This window comes from Sciurus vulgaris (genome assembly GCF_902686455.1).
Source record: "Sciurus vulgaris genome assembly, chromosome: 1".
Classification (NCBI taxonomy): domain Eukaryota; kingdom Metazoa; phylum Chordata; class Mammalia; order Rodentia; family Sciuridae; genus Sciurus; species Sciurus vulgaris.
In genome coordinates this window covers 204,810,798-204,829,160 of record NC_136461.1, presented here as the reverse complement: position 1 = coordinate 204,829,160, position 18,363 = coordinate 204,810,798, and the positions used below count along the sequence as shown (strand labels likewise).

General features: G+C 50.1%; 1 protein-coding gene across 2 annotated transcripts in view; it reads left to right on the top strand.

Annotated features, from left to right (window-relative positions):
* ZFAT (zinc finger and AT-hook domain containing) overlaps positions 1-8,255 on the top strand; it is a 205,147-nt gene extending 196,892 nt beyond the window's left edge. For both annotated transcript variants that reach the window (XM_079134761.1, XM_079134763.1), the window contains one exon: positions 7,450-8,255. In XM_079134761.1, coding sequence (XP_078990887.1) covers positions 7,450-7,689 — 240 coding nt within the window. In that variant the 3' untranslated portion in view covers positions 7,690-8,255. The remainder of the gene's footprint in view (positions 1-7,449) is intronic.
* Positions 8,256-18,363: the final 10,108 nt, after the last annotated feature.

Sequence of the window (18,363 nt, the reverse complement as noted above, 5' to 3'; positions counted from 1 at the left end):
GCAGGGAGCTAGTGTACAGTACAGAGAACCACCTAGCAAAACTGTGGACCTCCATGCTCTGTGCACAGCTTCAAATTCTGGAATCATCCATTACCAGCTGAGAGATCCTGTAAACTCTCTCAGCTCCCCCGCTTCAAAGGATGTGGTGGGAATCCTCCCTGCCCTGCCTTCCTCACAGAGCTGTGTGAAATTGAGATAAAGGATCCAAATCCTCTGGAACTGCAGTGGGCCTGCCTGTTTAGGTCATCTTGAGAAGTAACTGAACACAAAGAGTAGGTAGTTTAATAAGATGGGATGGACTTTGGTCAGGTTTTTCACTGCTGTGACTAGAAGACCTGACCAGAACAATTACAGAGGAGGGAAGTTTATTTGGGGACTCATTGTTTTAGAGGTCTCAATCCACAGATCGCCGGTCTATTTCTCAGGGCTCGAGGTGAGGCCAAACATCATGGTGGAAGATTTGGTGGAGGATAGCAGCTCATGTGATGGTCATGAAGCAGACAGAGAGACTCCACTCGCCAGATACAAAATATGTATCCCAAGGACCGGTCCCTGCTCTTCCAGCCACACCCCACCTGCCTTCACTTACCATTCAGTTAATGCCGCCAGGGGATTAACTCGCTGATAGGGTTAAGGCTCTCATAGCCCATACATTTCTCTAAACCTTCCTGCATTGTCCACACCTGAGCCTTTGGGGGACACCTTACATCCAAACCATAACAGATGGGGAGAGTGGAAAAGGATGTTTAAGCTAGGAGCAGTTTCCTCTGCTGGAGATCTAGAGTTGCACACGATATGGGTTGTGCACAAAGCCACGCCCAGACTCCACCCACACGTGTGCACAGACATGCACACACACACACACCCGTGTGCATGCATATATTCACCTTTACACATGAACACAGAATGCACACACTTCCCCATAGCTTCATCCTGCATGCACATGGACATGCACAAGTGTGCAAGTGCAGACACATACTCATGTAAATACTCACGCGCTCACACGCTAGCTGCCCACATCCAGCTGTCCTCCTCCTGGGAGGTTATGTCACTGAGCCCTGCCCATGAGGGTTGCTTATTCTCCGTGTTGATGATCTTGACAATGACTGTGTCCTCCTGCTGGCATTGAGTCCTGTCTGCCTCCCCCAAATCACAGAGAGCCAGCTCTGGGACCAACTCCCACAAGTCCTGAGAACTAATCCTGGACAGCAGGAGTGCCAGTGAGTGGAGGATAAACAGTGGCTTCTCTGTTCATTTCCTGGGACATGGCCCCAGGAGCCTTCCCTTCCATGGACATTAATGACATCTGAGAAAGGGTTATTCCCCAAGACACAGTTTAATGAATGGGAACCTGGTCAACTAATTTAAAATGGATTTGAAATGAAGTGCCTGAAGTGAATCAGCCTCTGTGCTGGCAGTGGCGGTGGCAGAGACGATGATGAGCCTTCTTCTCCTGAAAGCACAAAGGACAATCACTGTCCTAAGCAGACCCTCCCCCTGGGGTCCCTGAGGCAAAGGCATTCGCCATCTTCCAGTGCCTGGTAGGGCGTGGGCTTGTGGAGGGCCCTGAGAGCGTGGGCAGCCTCTAAGTGGAGGTACCCTTCAAAGGGTCACAAGCCGAATATGGGTCAAACCGATGCCATCCCACTGTGCGTCTTTCTGATTTCTTTTCATTTTAGGGCCAAGAGAGGGCTTTCTCCACTTCTTTCTTTAGACATCATGTATTATGTATGCAGAGCCAAGCTTAAATAATGTGCAGAGTTGGATGTGGTGGCACACGTCTATGCTCCCAGCTCTTGGGAGGGTGAGGCAGCAGGATCCCGAGGTCAAGACCAGTCTGGGCGGCTTTGCAAGGCCCTGTCTCAAAATAAAATGAACAAAGGCTGGGAATGTGGCTCAGTGGCAGAGCGCCTGCCTAGCATGCTTGAGGTCCTGGGTTTCATCCCCAGTGCCACAAAGTAGCAACGCCAACAGCAGCGTGCTGGTTTGACTTAGCTCGCTTGGAGCCTGGCAGCTCTGGTGACTCATGAGCACTGAGTCATGAGCACCGTTCAGTGATCGCTGATGAGGGCCTCACCAGGCAAGGGCACTGGGCCCAGGAGGGCACTGCACAGTGTTCTGAGAGCCGTGGGTGAAAGGTGTGCTGCAGATGTGTTTACCCTGTACTGCGCTCAGAGTCTCCGTACTGAACAGGAGGCTAGTGGAGAATCAGGAAGAAGATGTGTGTCCCCTAACATGCCACCTCCACTTGCCTCACTCCTGTGCTGTGGGCAGGGAGCTGGGGTCCTGTGTCCATCAGAGGCAGAGACCTGCAGGGACAGCACGCAGCCTGCACCTGGGGCGGGGGTGGGGGTGGGCATGCCAGAGTGGCAGCTGTTGAGGACGCTTCTCTTCCTGCCTGAGCCCCACTGACTCCAAGGCAGGGGCACTAGGACCTTGGGTGCCGTGAAGACCTGATGCTGCGAGGCGCGCTGCTTGGCCCAGCCTCTGGCGCACCCTTGTTATCATCACAGCAGACTGTTCCAACCACTCTTAGCAGCAAGGAAGATGTAGTCCCTGAGGCTCAGAGCTGCCCTCTCACTGTCCTGTGTCAGCTGCTTTCCTTGTTTGATAATTCCAGGGAAATCCCGCTTATCACCCACCAAAGTGCCAGGCGCCACGCTGTGTTCTGGCTGCTTTGTGGCCTGCTGCAAAGTCATCTGGTGCAGGGGGTTTCTGCAGATCAAGTCACGTCGGGACTCAGTTTCCAGCCATGTGGCCCTGGGCAGATTGTTCCCTCTGAGCCTGGGCTCCCCTTTGTGGAATCAGGGGTGACCCTGGGACTCTGGAGCTGATGGGCATTTTCCTCCACAGAGGGCCTGCTGCTTTTCCCACGGTCACATCAGTGGGGACCCTGGCGCTGCTGGGCCTGGAATACGTAGCTGCTCAGGGCGCTCTCTCCTTACCTTAGGAGGGAAACAGGGAGACACTTAACCTGCTAGGAGTAGCTTTTCCAAAAGTTGCAGAGGGGAGCTGGAGGAGAAGGAGGGTCAAAATAGGCAGAGAGTAGGAAGGAACAGGGTAAGGTGGTCAGAGCCACCCTGGAGGCCTCACACCCCTTGGGGACTCCATCAACACTGCCGGGTGAGTGGACTATGGGGGTTGAAGCCAAAGAAACAGGGTCTGCAGGGAAAGCTGTTCTTCAGGTCCAGGGAGCCCTCTCCCCCAAGTGCTGAGCTCGGGGTCTATCCTAGATGGGCCCTTGATACAGGCAGAGCAGCAGCACTCAGACCTGATGGAACAATCGTCTATTTGGTCCCACAGGTTTTCTGCTAAGCTCTCTATGCTGCTAATGATTTAGCTGAAGGACACATTAGATACAACACTGGGGATATGGAGGATCCATCTCAGGGGGAATGACATTGTGAACGCAGATTACTTCTGCCGCAGAGAGCAATGTTGAGACTGTGCTAATAGATGAAGCTACCCGGGTGAGCATTTTGAACAGAGAATGGTAGAGAGCTATATGGACAGACTTGGCCTGCTCGGGATGGGCAGGCACAATAATTTAATTCTGTCAGTCTGCAGTGTGCGGTGCCTTTAGTCACTGTTGCCCTGCACCAGCTGAGGGAGCTCTCTGGACTCAGGTCATGCAGGCCAAGGTCCAGCTCTTGCTACTTGGCAATCACTTGACTGTGAGTCACTAGAACCCGAGGACCTTCAGTGTTGGCATTTGTAAAAAGAACAGACATGCCCAAGCCACAGTTGTGCCTAAGTAGTTGGGATGAAGATAGGAGAATGTCCGGGAGACTGCAGGGGACCCTGGGCCCCCTGGGAGCAGGGCAGGGTGCACCTGGTTAATAGAGACTGCATAGAGGCAGAGGTGATCATGTGACACTTGAAATGCAGAGGCGCGCACTCCTCAGAAGGCCTCATGACCCTCTCGAGCCTTCACTGTCCCCGGCTCGTCCTCTGTGCAGGGTGCTCAGTAGTGGCTTGACCAGAGTGGGCACCAGTACAGGCAGCTTCTACAGGGATCGCAGAGCCACACAGAAGGTCCAGCGTGTGAAGCAGGCCTGACAGCAGGCAGCAGGCAGACCCTGGGAACCCGGCTGGTGTCAGGATGTTTGGCACGCACAGTGAAAGAGCGCTAGAGTGTGCCGCCGTCACACTGCTGCTGAGAGACGCTCCTAGCAGGACCTCTGTGGGACACACGTTTACAATTGCCTCCATCACTTATTCTGAAATAAGCTCAACCCGTTGTGTTTGGAAATTCTATTGCACCCTGGGAATTAGCAGTGGATAGATTTAGTGGTGATTTTGTTGGACACACCCTGGAGCTAGAAATTGGAAAACCAAGGCAAATAGAGAAAGGGTTCTCTGTAAGTAGACTTACTGTCTAGAAAAGGTAATATGGACAAACAGACGTACTTAGAGGGACTGTGAAAGAAGTGCAGTCCTCAGGAAGTCTCACCTGGGCCGGGTGTTGATCCATCAGATGCCACAGACTGGATGAGACAGGGCCCTTCTGTGGAAACTTGGCTGTCTGCAAAGTGCAGCTCCAGCTTTCAGCTAGTGACTCAAGATCTGCTCGTAATCGTCCTTTCACGCCACTCTGTCCACTGTGACTTACACAGCCCTGTTCAGGCATGATGTGACAACCATCCCTGTCACTCTTGCATGTACTCCAGGGTCAGTCTGGAGCCCAGGGTTGGGACTGGAGTCTGGCTCAGCCAGAAGCAAAAGTCTCTGCAGAGACGTTGAGGACCGAGACCCAGGACCTTCCAGCTTTTGCAGCAGCCTGAGGAAGAGCAGTGTGGCGTCCTGGAATCTGAGAGAGGTCAGAACAGCCCCGGGGCCATTGTGAAAACAGCAGAGGGCATCTCAGGGACAAAGCTGGGACAGGCAGCATATCAGATGGTGTGGAGCATTCTGGAAGGGGGAGATGGACTCTGGGGGCTCGGTGAGTGGGGTTGGTGGTGGCCATGGCAGGGCTGTGGTATGTGCCTGCCCTTTGCTCACTGTGCAGTACCCTTTAGCACTGTGGCCCCTTGAGTGCTGCCTCTGTGAAGCCCACCTGAGGGGACAGAGTTAATGGCGGGCATGTGGCATACTTGCCCATCAAGCAGGAGGCATCATCCTTTGACCCTCACCTCCTTCCCCGCATGTGGGCAGTGGCCACATGCTGGCCATCCCAGGCCCTCTCTTCCTCCTGGGCCAGCCCTGAGGACTCAGTGTGCACCCACTGCATCCCCTTGGGAGCAGGGATGGGAGTGGCCCCTGCCCCTGGAGGATCCATGGGGCAGGTCCCCCTCGTCCTTGCCAGGATTTCAGCCCCATCCAAACTCAGACAGCAGGGAGTCAGGATGTTACAAAAACAAGAATGCACAGCCAGTGGAATATTTCTGTGGGCGACTGCTTCCTCTCAGGCTTCAGCCTCAAAGGCAGTCACATTGCCCAGTGAAAGTGCCAGGCCCCAGAGTGTGCCTTAAACGGGCGGCTCGTTGATCTGGCTGTGTTCTTCACAGTCTGCTTGAGGACCTTCATCACACTTACCTGGGTGTGCTGGGCTTGTTGGCACATGAAGCCCTGAGGACCTCGGCATAGCCCACCCCACGTCCTCACCCTTGCTCTGCATAGAGTAGATTAACATGGAAGGAGAAGAAGTTTCTTGCATGTTCCTCCCATCACATCTTCTGTCATACCCTTTGGATTTTTAAGTGACATGCCACTGTTTACTTCTCCAGTCCTAGTTCATGGTACATTTTCCCAGTTAAGTGAACTTGAAATAAACAGTAAAAGAAGAAAAAAGAAAAGGTCTTCACTCACTCTAAAACAGCAAGCCAGCTAAATCCATCACCAGTGCCCTCTCAGAGCAGCTCTCCAGCTTCTGGTGGATTCTGTCAGTCCAGACGTTCTCCAGTCCCTGGTGTCAGAACTGCTGGGGCCCTGAACTGCCTTTTCCAATTTCTTCTCTGGGTCAAACCCAGACCACCTGTTGATCCAGCAACTGGAATAACACAGGGGTTAATGGACCCTTCCCAGGGGGTGTGTGGCCATGACCTATCACAGAAAGGCAGGGCAGGGGGATAAAGAGCCACCTAGTATCCATCATGAGCTAGGAGAGGAGACAGAAACATCACTGGGCTGCCCGCGCAAGCCCATCCTGCCTGCGCCTCCTGGAGGCCACATGCCCTCCCTATGGCCCAGGCCACACCTCCCAGGAACCAGTGTCCCCTGGCAGTCTGCTGCATGCCTACTCCCAGCCTGGGCTCTCATGGGGACACTGGTTTTCTGGTGTCACCACCTCAGTGCTTATCATAGTGTCTGACACTCAGCAGATATTGCGTGCTTACTGTGTGACAAGGCAGACGTACTCCTGTCCTTGTGGAGTGTACAGGTTGCTCTAAAGATGGCAGACATCTTGATGAAGGAATAAAGGAGTAACTGATGGCCACAGTCCCTTGGGCAGAGGTGCGTAAGGAAGTGCTGTCGCATGAGCGGGTGGAGACGTGACCTCGCAGCCAGGAGCGGGAGGGATGCTCACACTGGCCAGTGCAGGCTGGGCACGTGCTCCTTCTGCTTACCTCTCAGCCATGGGAAGCAGCCTGAGGGTCATCCTACACCAAACAGTCCCAGGCCCTCCGACCTTCCTCCCAGGCTTGTTTTCTAATCCTTTGCTCATTTTTGCAGTTCTAGAGTCTCAACTCTTTTTCTAAATCATCCCATGTTTTTTAATCCTCTTCTCAAGATCAAAGGCAGCCGTTATTAAAAACATTCCAGAGCGGACAGAGTCAGGGACGTGGGCCTCAGCACAGCTGGAATTCAGCCGCACTCAGACTCTTCCAGCTTGGAGCTATGAGAAAGGCTCGGCTGTAGAAATCAGCAGGACCCTCCACTGCCAGATGCTCCCGAGGGCTGTTCTGCCCACACTGTGGCAGACAGTGTCCATCCACAAGCCTCCTCCTGAATGCTTAGGGCACATATGTCAGTAATGGCCTTGGGGAGGGTCCTAAGGGCGTCTGCTTCTGCTTGGGATGGTATGGTGTTCATGCAGATGTCAGCTCTTGGAGTGTGTGGAAAGACAGAACCCAGGAAAACCTTGTCCCCACATCACCCAGCCACACATCTCCAGGAGGCCCTTAGCCCAGGCCTGCCTAACACCCAACCCTCCTCCTTTCGTGACCCCCACATCTCCTGGGAGCCCCAGGAGCAGCTTGGCACCAGGAAAAGAGCCTGGACTTTGAGGTTGAACTTGGGTCCACCATCTGCCACAGTGGAGGGACCCTACCCATGTTGCTTGGTGTCAGGGAACCTTGCTGTCTTCAGAATGTGGGGCAAAAGCACACACAGTGTGGCTGAGGCTGTGTGCAGTCTGGTCGGGCGCCTGGGCTGTGTGAACTGTGCATCCACCAGAGCTCTTTCGTCACTATGTGTGGACCTGTGTGACTGCCTTCTCGCTTTCCCCAGGTCACTGATGAGGAGCCCAGCTCCAACCACACGGTCATGATCCAGGAGACCCTCCAGCAAGCCTCTGTGGAACTGGCCGAGCAGCACCACCTGGTGGTGTCCTCCGATGACGTGGAGGGCATCGAAACGGTGACCGTCTACACCCAGGGCGGGGAGGCCTCAGAGTTCATCGTCTACGTGCAGGAGGCCGTGCAGCCCGTGGAGGAGCAGGCCGAGGCGCAGCCGGCCCCGGAGCTCTAGAGGACATCCCACGCCAGTCTGGCCCTCTGCTCTCCTGCCGGTGGCCAAAAAGGACTCTCCTGACCCTCCTTCGGGTGGTCAGGGTGACTGCATCACCAGCAGCACAGGACCCAGTTCCTCAGCACAGGCACCCATGACCCTGCATCGTCTGCTTCTGGAAGGACGTGCACCAGTTCTCCTGCCCACCTTGCCCCTTGTTCAAGTTCCAGAGACTCTGTCCCCATCAGCATCTTTCCAGTCACATCCCCAATCCCCAGTCCCTGTCTAGGTGCCCGTCCTCATATGGCCCATTGTATGGTCTGGGGGAAGGGAGAGAGCCACCCCACAGCAAGTGACCTTGTGGTCTTGGGTCACCCCTGGTGGGTGGGTGGGATTGTCCTGGTGCTCTCCGAGCCCTACCGTCCTCAGGTGTGGGTGCTCATGGTCACGTGGAGTAGCCTCCACCCCTCACAGGGCCCAGCTTACCATCTTGGCATTCTTTTGCTTTTAGGAAAAATGCACTTTTCCTCTTCACCTGCCATTCTGAGGTGGCGAGATGGATGGAATAAAAGCATTCCTTGCCTATGTGTCTCCGGCTCCTTGCTGAGAGGTGGTGGGTGAACTCACAGTCCCCTGCCCAGGTGCAAATCTTAGGCTTGGCCCCACCTAGAATATCCCACCTGAGACCCAGGCCCTTACATTGCAGCTGGCGGTGCTCTTTCTCCCTTAAGCACTTAGATGGGCTTCCGGGCTCTCTTTCTGGAGTCAGTGATCTTCTCTTCTGTTTCCAGGTGGCCAGTGTCTGATTCACTGCCAGCCAAGAGGTGGCATTGCCCCTGCTCCACTCTGTCTGCGAGGAGCCGTAAACAGACCATCAGAAACCTGTGGGACGCAGCCTTGTGTGACTAAGATCTCTGGTCTGTGCTCCTGGTAAATCTGCTAGCTTTGAGGTGGGCCACCCAGACGAGTGCTGCCCACCCTGGAGTCTGTTGACATCTCCACCTCAGGCTTACTGAGGTCAAGACTGAGTACTCTCAGATCCCTTCCTCTAGGTGGGATGGTGGACAGGTGCACAAGCACTTGGCTATAGATACAGCAGCCCAGGGCAGGGGCTCAGCTTCACCTGACTTCCAGTGACCACCCTCACCTCCCCTTGCAGGGTCCCATAGGGGCCCCAGGGCATCTGGGGAAGTTTCAGGGCTGCTGTTCTATCACAGGAGGAAATGGCCTCTTGCCCCAAGGGAGTAAGGATATGCCTCTGGTCTTCAAAGGAAGGAAGGAAGGGCCCCTGGAATGGCTAGGGTGGGCATACTGTGGGCAGAGATGGGGCCTGTAAGCCACCTGCTATGGCTTCAAGCAGTTTTCTGGGGGCGGTGCCTCCGGGAGATATGGAGACATCAACCAGCCAGTCCCTAGAAGGGCATGTGTGTGATACCCTGGGTGACAGTGTTGATTTTATTACCTGAACCCCAGGGAGGCCACGGTCCTTGTTAGACCCAGGATGAGACAGTCAGAGCCAGTCCCCTGGAGAGTCCTGTCCAGACAGCACTGTTGATACCAGTGTTGAGAACCAGGTTCGAGTCCCATTCCCTTAATGTTGAAGATCGAACACCCAAGAAACGCTGAGGCAAGAGCAAAAGTTTTTATTTAAAAGACAGAGAAAGAGAGAGACTCCTCTGTAGAAGTATGAGTTCAAGTTGGAACCTGAGGGAGTGGGGGTGTCCTGCCTCTTTTCTACGTTTTAGCTTTCCTTTCTTCTCGTGTCCCCTCCTCCTCTTATCTTGCCAACCTGACCAGTGACCAAAAGGTGGAATGACCAGGGGCAGGAAGGGAGTCACCTAGGGGCTACTCATTCACGACTCCTTGCAGGGAAGAACAGTGCCTTGGAGGCAGGTAACCCTGGCAACAGGTTGGCCAAGGGGGATGTGCCCTGGAGGTGTTAGCATTGTAGCTCTTTTGCCTCAGCCCATCTTCCTGACCCAGTCATTCATCGTCTACGCCGACTGTCCTTTTGCTCCCCGACCTCAGCCCCGCTCTGATGATGAAACCCTTACTACTGTAGGGGAAATGAACCATGACTGCTCTGAGTGCTTTGGGCTGAGAGGGAGCGATGTGGGGAAAGCAGTTTGGGTTTCCCTTTTAGGAATGTTTTGGGTCAGTTGAGGGGCCCATGGAAAAAGTCTGGTTTGGAAGCAATAGGTCGAAAAGTCATCTGGGAGGTGGGTGCTTCTATGAGAGAAACAAGAAGATATGAACACTGGAATGAGATTAATGCAAAATGTCATAGCATCTGGAACATGTCAGTGAATATCATGATGATGATAGGAAACAGTAATCTCTCACCAGGAGAAGCAAGAGCTAAGAAGTTGTTCCCATGACAGGGGACACGGGGACATGGCCTATATTTGGGAATGTGAATCTTTAACATTGTCAGAGTTGTCAGGGATATAAATATAACACTTAGTTTTTATAATGTCGAAGATACCCTTATAGCATGTAGTTTAGATATACGATGCCATCTGATTTTTGTAAAATCTCTCTTTATTGGCATAACCTAAACTCTGTGTTTAATAGAGGGCCCTTTATTTCTGTCCCTTAGGGCTAGATAATCATACTAGCAAACACAGATTAAATCTTCCTATATAGGAAGTTAGGAAGATATGTAGCCCTTCAATTGACTAAAAAAAATTCTGACTCTGAGAATGTCTTTTGATAGTTATCAGGCACTCCTGTCTAAGAATCCCTCTTTGGCAGCCTCCAGCCTTACTTACTCTTGGTGGGCTAACTTGTGTTAGCCCCTTCTTAAGTTACATTAAAAGAACTATTGTTTTTCCTTTTAAATGCCAGGGAGTGACTGTACTTTGCTTATAACTATTTTTACTAGGTGTTTAAGACCAAGCTGGTCAAATTAACTTTGTTCCTATCTATTGTTAAGAGTCAGCCGAGTTTCCTCAGGGGGTCATATTTGGGAACTTGAGAGCAGCCTATTATCTCCTTTAGTGTCATCTGCTAATCAGGAGCTCCTTGACCACGTGGCTTCCTTTGGAAGCATCAGGAACATCTCCCTCTCCAATAACCCTCCTCTTTGCAGCATGTACACTGGTTGGCTTGCTGTTCTCCAGGGTCTAATTAATCGCCCTGATCAGGAGGTCATGTGGCAGAGAATCTCAAAGCCCTTAGAGAGGTTGCCTTGTTCTCTTGAGTTTGAGCTGACTCCGAGGGCAGGAGCCACATATTAGCTATTTTCTCTGACCCTTTTACTTCTTTAACTTTAGTCTTTAAGTTTGATCTTAAGCCTTCAGCAAATCAGTTTCACCAGTCTTAAAGTAAGATTTCTGGGTTTTACCTTTAATGTCTATAACTTTACAGTTATTCACCACTTCCATTTAATTGTAGTCAGTATTACTACTGGAAGTTAGCCTTACATCCTGTCGGCCCTATAGGCGATGGCCTGTTATCTCAAATCCACTCAGGTTGTTTTATTAGAAGTCATACTTCTGTAAGGCATTGATGGACAATAGTTACAGTTTACAAGCAAAATATAAAATGAAATGAACAAGAGTAAAAAAATATTTAGTTTATATAATAGCTATTTAGTTTATATAATAGCTATGAACCAAGAAGCATAATTTTTATAATCCCAATCCTTTACTTTAAACTTTTAATTTGAAGAATACCAGTTGGTAAAATATTCTTCCAAACCTTATACTTTAAAGACTTGTATACTTGGAAGATATGAATACATTTAGTATACAAAGAGGTCAGTAGCAGCACCACAATTGCACCGATGTTCTTGTATTAACCAAGTTTAGCTTTTAAAGAAAAATTCAGAATCTGCTGTAGTGTAATACTCTAAAATAACAGTTTTTGTTTAACCAGAGTTATACAAGCCCTAATTCTAGTTCCTCTAAAGAATAAAACTTAACAGACACAAGAAATTATTTTGATAGATAAGAGTAGATTAATGTTTTAAGAAATCTTTGTTACTTCAACACATAGAGGATTAAACTTTCATTTATATCAGTAGATGAATATTTGATCTTAGGGAAAAACCCTGAATATCTTTAATTTATTGTTCTACTTATATAAGACAATTTAGTTACACACAAACTTTTTTTAAATTGACCCTTCACAAACCTTCTATAACTTACTTAGACATTCTACAATGTTTTGCTTTACCACACAAAAGACTTTCTCATTCAGAAACATTTCCTTTTCTTTCTACTTTCCATATTAAGATTTATTTTTATACCTGGAACCTTCTTATATCTCTTTCCTAGTTGTTGACTGCTTTTTAAATTCATATTTTGAAACAACCCTTATGAAATTTCTGAATTTACACAAATTACTCTGTTTTAATAAGATGAAGTACTTTGTTTTTATGGTACTTGATTTGAAATCCAATTGAAATATTTTGTACCCTTTGAATGTAGAAATGCATCTATAGAATCTTAACTTAGTAACCTTGTTTTTAGTGAAGACATAGAAACAAAGCATTTTCAAACCTTTTTATTTCATTTATCAATTTATGAAAACACACGTTTAGATATGTTACCTTACAGAATTTAAGATGTTAAGAGTACTTGGTTTTATATTAAGCAGTTGATGTTTTAGCACTTTAACTTTGTAAATTAATCAGATGTCTCCTTAACACATTTATGAAGATTATATTACTCATTTTTAACTGTAAAAAAACAAGATATCAGACAAGTGTAGTTAACGGTGTTAGCCTTCTCTTCCCGATTGAAGAAAAATTCTATAAATAATGGATATTACATTCTAGACATTTTATAGAAACCACACTGTTTATTTATTACCACCTAGGAAAACTTGTGAGTTAGTAATCTTAAAGACATCTTTACTCTCATCTGTGTACCTAATTTGACTCTTTTTAAGTCACATAAACTAAAAGGCATTTGGATGCATTTCTCATTTAAATTTTGCTTCATGAGAGCTCACCTACCTACACGCCATATACATGATATATGGTGTCAACACAATACACAGGTGTGCACACATACATAAACAGACAGGGAAGAAAGATCTTGCATCTTTGGGTAGATAGATCTCCACAATAGGAGGCAATGCTTCAGATGTTTATTAAAGTCTCAATTAGATTTAACTTGGTAGAAATTAAAATAAAGCCTATCAGTCTTTTATATCATGACTTAAATATAGGGAAGGTCTGTACAGTTGGAAATGCTAGGTGTAAAGACCAACAACAACAGAGTGGGCACTGAAATCAAAGGTTCAGGTGGCCACTTGTCTTCAATGGCTATCCAATTTATCCCCAACAGCACCATGTCTGTAGCCGCCTTAGGATTTTGTGAGAGATTTCCCCAATGTGTTTGAGAGCTAATCCTTGAAAAATTGGCTTCTGAACAAAGAGTGTAAAAATCTCTATAGTTAGATAAAATAAGACTGATCAGAAAAGTATGCTAATTTAGGTGTGCAGGTTCAGATGTGAATTCACCATAAAACCATGAGCTCAAAAATATAGAATCTAAAAAAATGAGAGTTCTAAAAAAAATAACAATAATGGCACAGCCATAATTACTCTAGTAAAGAAGCATGCAGAACATCTTTATCAGATCAGATTAGAGTCAGTTCAGATAATTAAACAATATGTGAGCCCTGAAGTCCTCAAAGTCTCTCAAGGTAAAGAAAACTTGTATATATGAGATCATTTCATTTTTCCTCCCCGTGCTGTTTAGGGAGGAGCTTGTTAAGAAACCAGTGTGGTAGAATGGGAGAAAGGTTAAGATAGCCAGCCACTTAGGTCTCACAAGTGGCTTGAATTTAAAAGCATACTTCTTTTTCTTTGGTCTCAACCGGTTCTCTCCAAGTCTTATAAGTCTTGCAAGCTCTGTAAGCCTCTGCAATTTACATTTTAACTGCAAGCCTGGGAGAGAGAGAGAGAGATCTGGCAGAAGCTAAGTAAGAGAAGGTAGTGTTTTGAATTTGAGAGACAAAACCTCATGTATGGGGCGTTTTAACCATTTTTTTCCCCTTTGGTACAATCAGTCTCTTAAGTTGTGGTCCTGTAACTTATGTTTCCTTTGGAGACCAGTTTTTATTTCCCCAGTTGGTAATCAGGCCTGGTTGGATGCAGAAAATTATGAGACATCTTCTTTTTCCAACTGTGATTAGGTCATTTCCCAGGACTGGCAACAAAAAATGAGACACTTTTTATTGAGTGTCTGTGGGTAAAACTTCTCCCAATTTTTTGGTATGCAGGCTAGTGGTGAACCTGGCATAACTGTTGAGAATGAAGCTCCCATCTAGGTAAGGAAAGAGAATTTCAGCGCCTGCGTGGGAGAGAACTGTCCATTTCACTTGGGATGTCTCCCTATGTATGAGCTTCTAACAGTCCAGAAAACCCGTCTGTCACCTCACAGTTCTGGTAACGCTATTGCCGTTGGCTTTATTGGCAGAATCTGAGGGTCTTTGCTTGCCCCATGCCAAATGCCTGGGAGAATTCCGACTTAGCATGACTACCTCCTGCCATCATAAACCTCTAAATATGATAATTCATGGGAAAAAAAGGCCCATGACGGGGTACATTTTTCTGCTCTGTGGGCTAAAGGAATCTCCGGAGGGTAAGGAGGACATCTCGTCACATTAGACGCTTAACTCTCTTTTCCTGGAGGAGTTTACAGAAGGGGTAAATTGAAAATGTCTCCCTTTGCAGACAGAGAAGCTAGAGGAGCACACAGGAGTGGAGGAACAATAGGGAGAATCCCCAGGGGCTTGCAAAGGCTGCGCATGTGAACCAAGGGACCCAGCATTTCCTTATGACCCTCTCCATGTGAAGCGTCCCTCTCTCAATGGTGGGAGTCTGATGGGGAGGGCAGGGTGCTCTGTGACTCCTCCAGAGGTGCTTGTGTTAACTGGGGCTTTTGCTCAGTGCCGCATGATCCACTGGGCACCACAGGATACCTCAGAGGAACAGTTGGAGAGGAGTCGGGGGAGAAGCCTGTGAGGTTCACCAGGAAGTGGCTGACCAGAGCCTTGCACTTGTTCCAACCCTGTGTCTTTCCCCACGCGTGGAAAGGCAGCCAGGAGTAGAGACACCACGTGCTCCTGCCAAGTGTGCTCTGAGCCTGGATGGGATGGTAAGAACCCCGCGTGCCTGACCCGCAGGTCAGGCGATTAAGAGCCATCTAGGCCCTGAATCCTGTCATCTGAGTCTTGCAGAATGGCGGCTTGCACCAACTGCATTTAATTAGCCATAGGTGCCCATTCTTGTCCTCCAGAGAGAGAAAAATGTGCACCTCAGAAAGATGTGGGGTTCGCCTCGGCGATGGTCTCAGTGGGAACTCCAGAGATGACACTGGTGTTGAGAATCAGGTTCAAGTCCTGTTCTCTCAGTGTTGAAGACTGAACACCCAAGAAAAGCCAAGGCAAGAGCAAAAAGTCTTATTTAAAGGATAGAACAGAGAGGAAGAGAGAGATAGAGACAGATAGACATACAGAGACAGAGAGACACAGAGACTCCTCCGCAGAGGAAGTGGTCCTAAGCTGGTGCCTGAGAGAGTGGGGGTGTCTGCCCCTTTATACGGTTTAGGTTTCCTTTCTTCTCATGTCCCCTCCTCCTCTTATCTTGCCTACTTGACCAAAAGGTGGAGTGACCAGGGCGGGAAGGGAGTCACCCAGGGGCTACCCGTTCACAACTCCTGGCAGGGAGGAACAGTTCCCTGGAGGCGGTGACCTTGTGCTCTGGAGGTGTTACACTGTAGTCCCTTTGCCGCAGTTGTCCTCCTGACCAGTCATCCATCACCTACCTGACTGTCCTTTGCCCTACAGCCTCACTGTCCTCTCGGTGCAGGAGGCCAGGCCACTGTTGGGGTGGGAGGTGGAGGACCTGGCTTCAGCCCATGCCTCTCCTCTCACTACAGGGCTGTGGCGAGTTACTAGACTGCTCCAAGCTTCCATGTACTCACTCTGAAATGGGTCTGAAGACAATTTGAACTCCTCAAGTTATTGACAGAATTAACTGAGCAAAGCTGAGACGCCCTTAGCAGACTACCTGCCCACACTCTGTAAATATCAGTTATTGTTTGTCCTCTTAAGAGTGGAGGACAGAAATGGGCATGTCCCCCAATGCCTCCCTCAAAGGGGTCATGATTAGTAGGGGAGAGGTGGGACTGGGTGGTGGGAGACTCCTGGAACAGGCTGCAGGGGACCAGCTCTTCCCCAGGACACAGACTCCATTTTCACAACCAACCCCAAATTACCAGAAGGACAGATACAGGAGACAGGAACTAAGGAATGGCTGACTGCCCTCCTGGGGGCTGTGCAGGGCAGGAGGGTCATTCCTCAGGCTTTCTTCCCCTGCCACTTTGCTGAGTCCTGTGGCACATTCCAGGGCCTACAAGAGGCCGCTTCTTTCCTTCCTCCCCAGGGTCCCTCTCCTCTGTTCTCAGGTACTTTTAGACAAAGCAATGTTCTTTCCAGAACGTCGTTTGAAGCTTCTGTATCACACACGCATCTATACAAGACCTAGCTTGTACGTTGTGCCAGGCCAGAGAAAGCCCGAGCTCACAGGCTGAGCACCCCCGCCTCCCTACCCGACCGTGTGCTCCGTGCTTGCCTGGGCCAGATCCCAGGCTCCTGTCAGGCATCATTGGATCAGGTTCCCACCACCTGAGTCTTCGTGAGACTGGACGTCGTGAGCCTTCGTCAGCACTGGTGCCTCGCCAGTGCTGACCTGTGCCAGGGCTACAGCACTCACCATCACAGCTACCCAGTGAGGTGGGTGCTGTCCTTAGAATCTAACTGACAGGGAATGTTAGCACAAAGAACTTGAGTCAACTTGTTTCAGGTCACAGAGGAAAAGACAGAGCCAGGAATTAAGCCCAAGCAAGTCTGCCATGGAACCAGCATGCCTCTCTGCCAACTCTTCCCTCCCTTTTGGAGCTGAGGGGATGGGTAAGTGACCTGTCTTGGGTGACGCTGAAGGCTAGAGAGCAAGGCACCCGGAACTGAGTGCAGACATGAAGTTCCCGTGTCACGTCCTCAGACGCTTTCTGTATTCCTTGGGCCGTGTGGCTTCCGGTAAATGCCTTCCTGACACTAGGAGGGCACAGTGAGGACAGGGGCTGGGGACAGGGTCAGAGGCAAGGTCTACATGAAGCTAAGAGGAGACCAAGTGTGAGCCAGACCCAGCGAAGGAACAGGAGCCCCAGGGCCAGCCTGAGCGAGAGACAGTTGCCACCAGGAGTCCCTGTGACACTTGGGACTGGGGAGGAAGCCGAGGGCAGTGTCCACCTGGCCTGGCCCCCCAAAGCCCCTGGCTCTTTGCATAGGCCTGAGCGCCCTCTGGACAGGCTGTCCCTCTGCAGCCTGGACTCCCCTCACAAGCTCCCACCAATTAACCAAGGAGAAAGGCCAGGTTTTGAGTAAGGAGCAGGCACCCTGGCCAGAGGCGACCCCCTGTGCACCAAGGTTCTGCAGGGAGCGCCCTGTCCCTCCTGCATTCAGCTCATGCCAGTCCTGGGAGGGGTGAGTATGCTCAGGCAACGCTCAGAGACATTCGTGAACTAGCCCCAGAGCTGGCGACGGTGGAGGTGCTGTGCTGTGCTGTGCAGTGCTGGGGTGGGGCCACTCCAGCCGAGGGTCCCAGCATGTGGACCTGGCATGGCCTTCCACCTGGCCGGCATCAGTGACTCTGCCTGCATTGGCGGCCCTGAGTTTTGCATTTTTGAGGAGACAGTGACTCATTTTTCAACCTGTACCTACAGGACTAATTTAGCAAATTAACTTTTCTTGTAATAAGTATTTAAAATTCATTAGCTGTCGTCACTGACGCTTCCCCTGGCACTCCAGCTCCATCTTTCAAGGCTGGAGAAGAAAGACCGTTTGGTTCCAGATCCCTCTCCCCACTCCGCCCCTCTTAAAATTTCAGAATGAACTGTCCGTCCAGCCCTTGGAAGAAGTCCAGGTTCACGACAGTCCCTCCTGGTGCCAGTAGTTTTTAGTCATAGCAGGAAATCTTTGGGAATCAATTAGATAGACTAGTACTTTGCTGGAGAAGTACTGTGTGCTGAGGGGGACTTAATTTACCATGCATCACAAAATCCTCTAAGTAAATTATTTTCAAGTCAACTCGCCCCTCTCTTAGCCGAGACGGGACCCGTTCGGGTTTGATTTTAAAAATCCTAATCTATCACTGTCACCATTCCTGCTGTAATTTAAGGCTTCGGCGGCTCGTGGTAGATAACAGTCGTCACACCTCCTGCAGGCTAAGAAGGCAGGGACGGCTCCGTGCATGAACTACACCAGGCAGACAAGAGGGAGAAGAAAGGACGGAGGGACAGAGGCAGTGGCAGGCCCTAGGCCCCTGGGGGGACCCAAAGTGGGGACTTGCCGCCTCCCCCGCCTCAGTCCTGGCTCTTCCACCCTGCATCTCTCCCGAGAGCCCACTCTAGACCTGTGGGTCAGAGACACCCCAGACAGCAGCCCTGCCCTGGGCATGTGACAGGGACAGGAGAAACCGGAAAGGGGCCAACTGATGGCAGAACCACCCAGGTGCTAGGTGGTGGTGTCCCTCAGAGACAGATGCCACAAGGCCTGGGGGCTCCCTGGCTCCTGTGCCCACAGGCCCCAGCATGGCTGCTGATCTTCCGTGGAGTCCACCCGGCTGGGGTGCTGTAAACCCAGCTGCCGGCTCTCTGCAGAGGAGCGTGGGCAGCA